General features: G+C 32.7%; 1 protein-coding gene across 1 annotated transcript; it reads left to right on the top strand.

Moving 5' to 3' along the window:
- Positions 1 to 5,331: 5,331 nt before the first annotated feature.
- On the top strand, positions 5,332 to 8,303 carry LOC139847823 (F-box/LRR-repeat protein At3g26922-like). The gene is made up of 4 exons (XM_071837546.1): positions 5,332 to 5,441; positions 6,371 to 7,341; positions 7,658 to 7,825; positions 7,919 to 8,303. The coding sequence occupies exons 2-4, from the start codon at positions 6,400 to 6,402 to the stop codon at positions 7,940 to 7,942; spliced, it is 1,134 nt and encodes a 377-aa protein (XP_071693647.1). The 5' UTR covers positions 5,332 to 5,441; positions 6,371 to 6,399; the 3' UTR covers positions 7,943 to 8,303.
- Positions 8,304 to 8,620: the final 317 nt, after the last annotated feature.

The raw sequence follows: 8,620 nt of genomic DNA, 5'->3' as shown, positions 1-8,620 counted from the left end.
TCGTACATGTTAGTTAGGCTTATGTTTACGCCTCTTTATGGGTTTGTGTATTACCTTTGATAGTGTGCATATCGATCATATATATACGTTGAAAGATTAAGATGGTGTCTTGCTTTGTAATTGGATCAAGCCATCAATTTGTTGGCTAGTCCTCTCTCTCTCTCTCTCTCTCTCTCTCTCTCTCTCTCTCTCTCTCTCTCTCTCTGTGTGTGTGTGTGTGTGTCTCTCTCTCTCTCTCTCTCTCTCTCTCTCTCTCTCTATATATATATATATATATATATATATATATATATATGGAGAGGATCTAGTGAGAACTTTTTTAGTATGAGAACTCTAGGAACTCCAAAAACACTCAAAATACACTAAAATTCGAGCAAAAAGGGGCACGGACGAACAAAAAAAATGAAATTCGAGCAAAATTCAAAAACACGGACGAACAAAAAATCATAGTCGAGCAAAAAAAAATTTATTTTTATTTTTATTTTTTTAGAAAAAAAATGTAGAACACATTTTTGTTCGAATATCAATTTTTCGTTCGACTACCCTCATGTTCTACAATTTTTTGTTCGAATACAAAAATGTAGAACACATTTTTTTTTCTAATTCAAAATTTTTGTTCGAATTTCTTTTTTTTTGTTCGGCCATGTTTTTTTTTGTTCGACTATCCCATTTTTTGTTCGACTACCCCATTTTTTGCTCGAATTTCCCCTTTTTTGTTCGGCCGTGTCTCATTTTTGCTTTAATTTCCCTTTTTTGCTCGAATTTCAGTGTATTTTTGAGTTCTCAGGGTTCTCACACCAAAAAAGTTCTCATTTGATCTCTCTACTATATATATATATATATATATATATATATATATATATATATATATATATATATATATATATATATATATATAGTGTTTTTTGCAAAAAAAAAATATTAAATAAATAAAAAAATTAATAAATTTCAAACAATAGATACACATTACAGTTTTACTCTTTACTTATATTTCTTCATGAAAGTGAATGTATTAAATGAAAGTAAAACTACATTCGACTATAAAAGTGTTGGTGATTTTAGTGTGATCCAACATGATCAAGGTTTTAGGTTATTGGATTACTTGGAAGTGATTGTTTAATACTCTACACAATTTTGGGAAGTGTGGAGTACACGTTCGTAAAGAGTAAAACCGATCACTTAGTATATAGTTGAGCTTGGAAGAATAAGTGCTTGAAAATGGCTGACTCACTAAGAATCAGACTAAGCCGCGCCACGAGCCTTATTGTAATCTGGGGCAGAACCTTTGGTTGTTTCTGGTTTGGAACAAGGCACTACACCTGTGACGATCGCTCCAAATCCATATGGATGAACACGTCATTCATTGATTTCATTGCGAGGTATTTGACCTCTATATGATACGTTTTGTAAACATTGCATTCTTTTGAAAAGGCACACCATAAATGAATATTTAAATCAAAGGTTTTCGACATCTGATGATTTCTACATATAGACAATCACCATAAATAATAGTTTACAACAGTACTTCCGTTGATAATGCAGTCAAAATAAGATACATGGTGATGATTTGGTGAATGCAACGTTTCCTTGAAAAATATGTCATGTAAGACTCCATGCACATAGCTTGTCTAACATCTAAGCAAACGGCGGAAGACTTCTAGGAAACCTGAGAATAAACATGCTAACAAGTGTCAACACAAAGGTTGGTGAGTTCATAGTTTTAATGTTTCGTATAATCTGTATATAAAGGTGGATCACAAGATTTCAGTTGTTTCATCCGAAATGTTTATCAAAATATTCTACGAAATTGAGCACCCTGGTAACTAAACTTTAAAGTATATATAATTTGTACCCTTTGTATAATCATCTTAATAATACACGCAAACCAACGTGTACGCTTCTCAAATAGCATACATCCGTTAAAAGGCTAGTGCTCTAGCTCGGACGGGGATATCAAGCCCTATGGATCCATATACTACTACTCGCGCCCACCAGTTCTTATAACTGGCAGTTACTAGTTACCAAAGCTAAGGTATTTTCGGTTCAAACTCAGTGTAGAATTTAGTATGTACTTGTATCCATTGCGTTTAAAATAAAGTGCATGTATTCTCAGCCCAAAAATATATATTGCAAAAACAATTAAAAAGGGATCAATGAAACTCACCTTAGCAGCACATACAGTTATTCATCGTAATGTGACTGAAACTCGGTATATCAAAGAATCGTAGATCTCAACCTAGAGAACATATGTTGGTCAATAAATGTGTATCAAGCTAGGTCAGGTCATAGTGTATCACAATCCTAATGCTCGAGATCGACATACAAAAGTTATCCAAAGTCGTTTCAAAAAGTCAATTTTGACAATAGTTTAATAAAATGAGACTTGCCTTATATAAAGATTCATTTACTCGGTTGGTAATATTTAAAAATTCACTTTATCAATCTCGTAAACAAGTTGTTTAAATCTTAATTGTAGATTCAAAAGTAATTTCAATTAACGTCAATCATAATTCAGTTGATCATATCTTTTAATCCGTTCATCAAAACTATTCGGTGTCTAAATGAAAAGTTATCGATTTTTCGCCAGCTTTCCAAAAACATGTATATCATATACCTTTTACCAGTAATATATGGATTTAATTCGTGATTCATTATAAACTGTTTAACGACGAAATTTAGCATACAAACATGTATAAATATATATACTCGAGTACTAGACATGGATACACTATTAATATATAATAGATAAAATATAAGTACTTACGTATTAATATTGAGATTCAATATTGTAGGAAAGTACGTAGACGTAACGGAGATGATAAACACTAGGTTTGATTCATAAATATATCCCCGAACATTACCCATAACCTCCTTGGCAATAGCCCATAATTTCCTTAGTTCTATCCCGCTCGTAAAACTCATTTTTAAAAGCGACATGCTCATAACCTCGTCGTAATATTTTATGTATAATATTACTAAAATATTAAGATTAATAATAATTTAATAATATAATAATAATAATAATAATAATAATAATAATAATAATAATAATAATAATAATAATAATAATAATAATAATAATAATTTAAATAAAATAAATACGGAGTAATAAGTGTGTAAACTGAGCAAAAACGAATTCAATTTATAGACCTTTCCTGAAATCTGACCCCATGCGATCGCATGGGTTTTATACCTATTTTCCATGCGATCGCATGGCCCCAAAATCCAGCTCACATTTTTTTTGTATTTTTGTTTGTCGACATAATAATTAATAATATATATAATATATTTAATTTATATAATTAATTATATATTATATTAAATTCACATGCATAGTTAACTTGTAATTTTTGTTCCGATAAGTCGTACGTTGTTACGCGACTTATGTCCCGGTTCCGGTTTTTCGAGTGTCCCTTCGTACGCTGAGAAAACTTGTACATTACATTTTGGGACACGTACCTTAGTCAAAATATAGCCTTAAATTATCCCTAAATTATATCACTCGAAATATAACTTATACATTTGAGTGTTTTGGTCATTTACTTCTATAAATCATTGTCTCGATATTTGTTAAAATACATTTTAAAATAGTGTTTTACTGTAACAAAGTTACTGTAGCAAAGTCAATTTTCACTGTAGCAATTCACTGTAGCAAATACAATTTCTACTATAACAATTCACTGTAGCAAATAGTGATTTTCGAAAACACTGTAGCATTTTGGGTACTGTAGCAATTTGAAAATACTGTAGCAAATTAGTGTTTTACCGGTTCATCTTAAACGCTTTAGTTAACTTATCTAAATATCAATCGAATCAATAAACGAATGTTACTATCGTTTACTAAATAACTTGAAATTATATATATGTATATATCTTTTTAATATACATAAATCAGTTTTTAAATACACATTGGAAGTTATTTATAAATAAATTTTAATAATAAATATTTCAACTTATCATATATATTCAAATAGATATTTAAACCAATAAGTTTAATGTACGGTATCAAACAATTAATACATTGTTACCTTTTCAAGTTATAGTATATATGTATCTATTTACATATAATTGTTCGCGAATCGTCGAAAACAACCGAAGGGTATTTAAATATATAAAAGTAGTTCAAAAATTTTGAGATTCAGTTTTACAGACTTTGCTTATCGTGTCGGAAATGTTAATCATACAAAGATTAAGTTTAAATTTGGTCAGAAAATTTCGGGTCATCACAACACCGCACCGCGGCCATATGAGGCGCAACGCGGCCCCAAGGCAGAATTGGTTACCGAATTTTGCCAAACTAGTGGACGTTAGGTATGGTGTAAGGCCGCGGCGCGACTTGTAGCCTGGAATCTGAAAGGGTGCCTTTTGATCCAAAAGGCATGTTGGTTCAAAACGTTGCTTGGCATTTTCTGGTCACTTTGGAACGGTTTTTATCATTGAAACAACATATTTAGACACCAAATAAGTGGTGTTGATTCCCAAGAGGTGTACCATTTCATTATGGTCACTTATGAAAGGTTGTGCCTCTTGATTCACACATTGGTCAACTATAAATAAAATGCACATTCATTTGAGAAAAAGGTTTCAGATTTTTTTCCCTCTCTCACACTCTCATCATTCTAGCAAACATTTCCTGCATTATACTTTTGCAAGGACAATTTTTCTTGGTCTTGAAAAAGATTGTTAAAACTAGTCTTATCCCAATATTGATTTCGTGCAACCCAAGACCCATAGGGGCGAAATACTCTATTGAGAAAGTAATTCATGATTCTAGTTTTATTGGACAATCCATATTTCCTAACAAAAAGTGCATGGAGAGAAACAAGAAATGCAGTGGCGGAACATAGAGCAACCCAAAGGGGGTATCCGTCCCCCTGGATTTAACGGGAAAAAAAATTTTACACTAAAAATTTTTTTTTTTACCAAAAAATAAGGTTTTTTTTAGTGTTCGCCTGACAATGAAAAATTTATTAAATTTTTAGACTCGCCCCTTCTGTAGTCGAGTTTAAGTTCCGCCGCTGAAGAAATGGATGCAGACCATTCTCGTGGATCGTGACTTGACCTCGCCAAACATGAAGTGCCCATGGAAGCAGCTCAAACGCCAAATTTAAATCAAAAGAGCGAACATTATTTGTTGAAATCTTGGGTCAAGGATTTCGCATTTGGCGGTTATCTGATGTTGGGCCGACCTTTATTTAGTTGTGGAGGAGGTTGCACGCTTGTGTCTTTGGGCTATAAATAAATATTCCTAGCAACCCATAGCAATTATTAAATAATTAGTTTTAGAGTTAGTTTTCACTTTAGGTTCTATTTTAATAATTACTCCGTAAGATTCTCTTTATTCTTGTTCCTGTTCCTGGAGGCTGACGAAAGTCAGACATAAATTCAAGGGGTTGCTTCATACGGAGTCATTTGGTTTCTTGTTCCGCATTATACAATTGGTAATCTTTATTTTAATTATTTGTTTTATACAATGATTAATTATTAAATATTTGTGCTTAATTGTTTAATCGTTGATTCAAGTTTATATATGAGTACCTAAATATTTTTTGTGTAATCGTTGATGTTGCGTTGTTCAATTCTTGATATTAATTGATTGTTTAACTAGGGTTCAACCAAAAGATCTATTATTGTGTTTATTTGATATTTTAATTCAATCACATAGTTTATTAAACAGCTAATGTGAGTCAATTCGTAATATATAACTTGTGCTTTAACACTTCTAGTGATCTAGACAATTACATGAGTATTTCTAAGTGATTAGGGTACAAGTGTAGTTGGTGACTGGATGGTATTTTAATTTCACAATTGTGTAATCGCATTCGGGTGATCGGTGTGGTTTGAGTTTTATGTTAGTAAAACCAGATTGAGTCTAATTTCTATAATCAGATATAGTTTTGTTGATGTGAAAAGATTGATGTGAGTTAATCATGTCTTATCAACTAAGGTTTTGTGAATATCAATGAGTAGCCATAAGACGATATATTGTATGAACATTGATAACTGGTTCAGCGCAAAAACAATCAGCATTAAGGGGAAATGTCTAAGTGAACACCGTTGTCCCTCATTGGTTATTCGTTTACTTTAATTATTGTTTTTTTTTTTTAATTTTTAAATCAATCAAAAACCAAAACCCCCTTACATAGTTAATTATCAGTGAATAAATTCTTCAAAACTCAACTCCTTGTGGAACGAATCAGACACGTACTGTTAAACTGTCACTGCACGATTAGGATTAGTTTTCTATTTGTGTGATAATTGTTAAATTGTATTTATTGTTAAATTATTGGTTACATTTATCACATCAAAATAGTACTCATAGTTTTTTTTTCCAAGTAATCGATATGAAGTTATACATTGTGAACCGCAGGTTATCATTTGTTGTATCGAGCTAATTTAATGGACTTTGACCTTAATAATGTGAGAGCAGCACTCGATGAAGATAGATTGAGCGGCTTGCCTCTTGAGCTTATTCTTGAAATCCTCTCTCGCGTTGACACTAAATTAGCTATTCAAACGTGTTTGCTGTTGTTTCCAAGATGGAAGCTTTTCTGGACATTATTGCCATCTCTCAAATTTTCGAATAGTGGAATTAAAACATTAGCCGATTTCTCAAAATTCGTGACCCATGTTCTGTCTCACCGCAACCATCAAGTAGAAGTGTCCTCAGTAAATCTATGTTTCCATGGAGAAGCTGCTCAAGGTTTTGTGAAAGAGATTGCAAATTATGCGTTTTCTCACAATGTCCATGAACTAATCGTGTATAGTACAACCAGGAATGAATGTCCTCCTTCTCTCTTTAAGTCTCAGACTCTTAAGCATCTCACATTTAGAACCTCCGTTTATGCGCTTTGCCTTACACCCAAAACACCTTGGGACTTTCCAGCATTAACGACTTTGTATCTAAAAGATATGTCATTGTGTGATGATCGACGTGAATCCCTTGATCTTTTCTCCAAATGTGTCAACTTACAGAACCTCACTTTAGAAAATATTACGGTCGAGGCTAAGGTTTTAGAAATTATCACCCCCCGACTTGCTAATCTTAGACTAGATAATAACAGAGGTTATAATATCAATGTGATTGCACATCAACTTGTGAATCTTACTATAATTCAATGTTCAATTGGAGACTTGAATATACCATCAGGACTTTCGTCATTCTGCTACAAAGGTTACCATACTCCACATTGGTTTAAAAACTGGCATTTTTCTGTGAACAAAGTGACTGTCAGTTTGCGCATTTACGGAAAGAGGTCGGAAGATGCTCGTCGTTTTATTAACATGTTTCAAGACCTCCATAGTGTCAGATTTCTTACGCTTAACTTAGACATTGTTGAGGTACGGTGATCTAGTATCAGCTATAATGACATGTTTATTGTCTGACACCCTTTTCTTAGAATAAATAATTAACGTTGGTAATTACATTTAAACGGAAAGGGAAGTAGATCTGTATGCAAAATTCTATCCATATGCACCTACCAACTATAATCGGTGGTTTTGGTTAACCGTGTCATAACTGTATTTTGTAATTTATGAACATTTATTCAAATGACCAGATGCTCCTGTAATATCGTTTTTAATGCCTAAAGTTTTTGACAAGGGAAGTATTAAACAACTTGTGTATTCATATGCATAATAATCTATATATATGCAGTGTATCTCCTCATTCTCGGATTTACTATCTGCTCAGCCTTCGCCCTTTAGGAACTTGATTAGCTTGAATATAGACTCTGGCTCAAGGGATACATGTAAAGTAAAAATGTCCACCAAAGCCAGAAATTTCTTTCTTGAAAACTCGCCAGACGCCACAATCTTCATGAAGGTACTTTCATCAATTTGGTATTTTATTTATACTTTCCATGTATCGGTTTTATTATCAGGGTTCAATTATAGTGATATTTTTGTTAATTTGCAGGAACTACCTACACGGAAGCAATGAAAGTGAAAGAGGCTATAAAGGAACTAGGCTGGTGGCACAGTTGAGGACAAGTCGGGAGAAACGCAGGAGATGGTTGATCAAGAAATTGATGATGTCATACCTTTGATGTCAAAGAAGAGACATGTCAGATGTTTATTGAATAGATTGCCTAAACGACAGAGGAAACAAATGGAAGCACGCTACTCTGGTGTATGCAAAGCATTGACAATAATTTTGGGAGCATCTTGAACTCAATTGTAATGACCTCCCAATTTTAAGTTAAACGTTATGTAGACAATTGAAGTGCTAACAAGTAAATTTTGTATTCACAGTCATGGTGTCTTTAAACATGTTTGCTTGTGTTATTAAACTCTGCCAACTTAACTGCTTTTGGTTACATTCAATTTATTTAATGATTGATTTCATACATTTTTAGAGTTATTTTCGTTGATCTAACCCAATTATGTTCAGATAATGCCAACTTAATGATGGTGGGTGCTTAGGATAGTGCCAACTTGAAGATGTTTGTGCTCGTTGGATTAATGAATTGTTTTTCATGAAAATGTTAGGTTATTATCATCAAACCTTGACTTTATTACAACTATTCGTGGATCATACTTTTGGTGTCTTGTAACTTGATCTAACTTATTTCGAACCATAGAGATTCATGATATATCGGAGTGCATAAAAGATGTTGAG

The sequence above is a fragment of the Rutidosis leptorrhynchoides genome, chromosome 5 (genome assembly GCF_046630445.1).
Source record: "Rutidosis leptorrhynchoides isolate AG116_Rl617_1_P2 chromosome 5, CSIRO_AGI_Rlap_v1, whole genome shotgun sequence".
Classification (NCBI taxonomy): Eukaryota; Viridiplantae; Streptophyta; class Magnoliopsida; order Asterales; family Asteraceae; genus Rutidosis; species Rutidosis leptorrhynchoides.
Note: the sequence above shows the minus strand (reverse complement) of the source record. Positions and strands in the feature narration are given on the sequence as shown.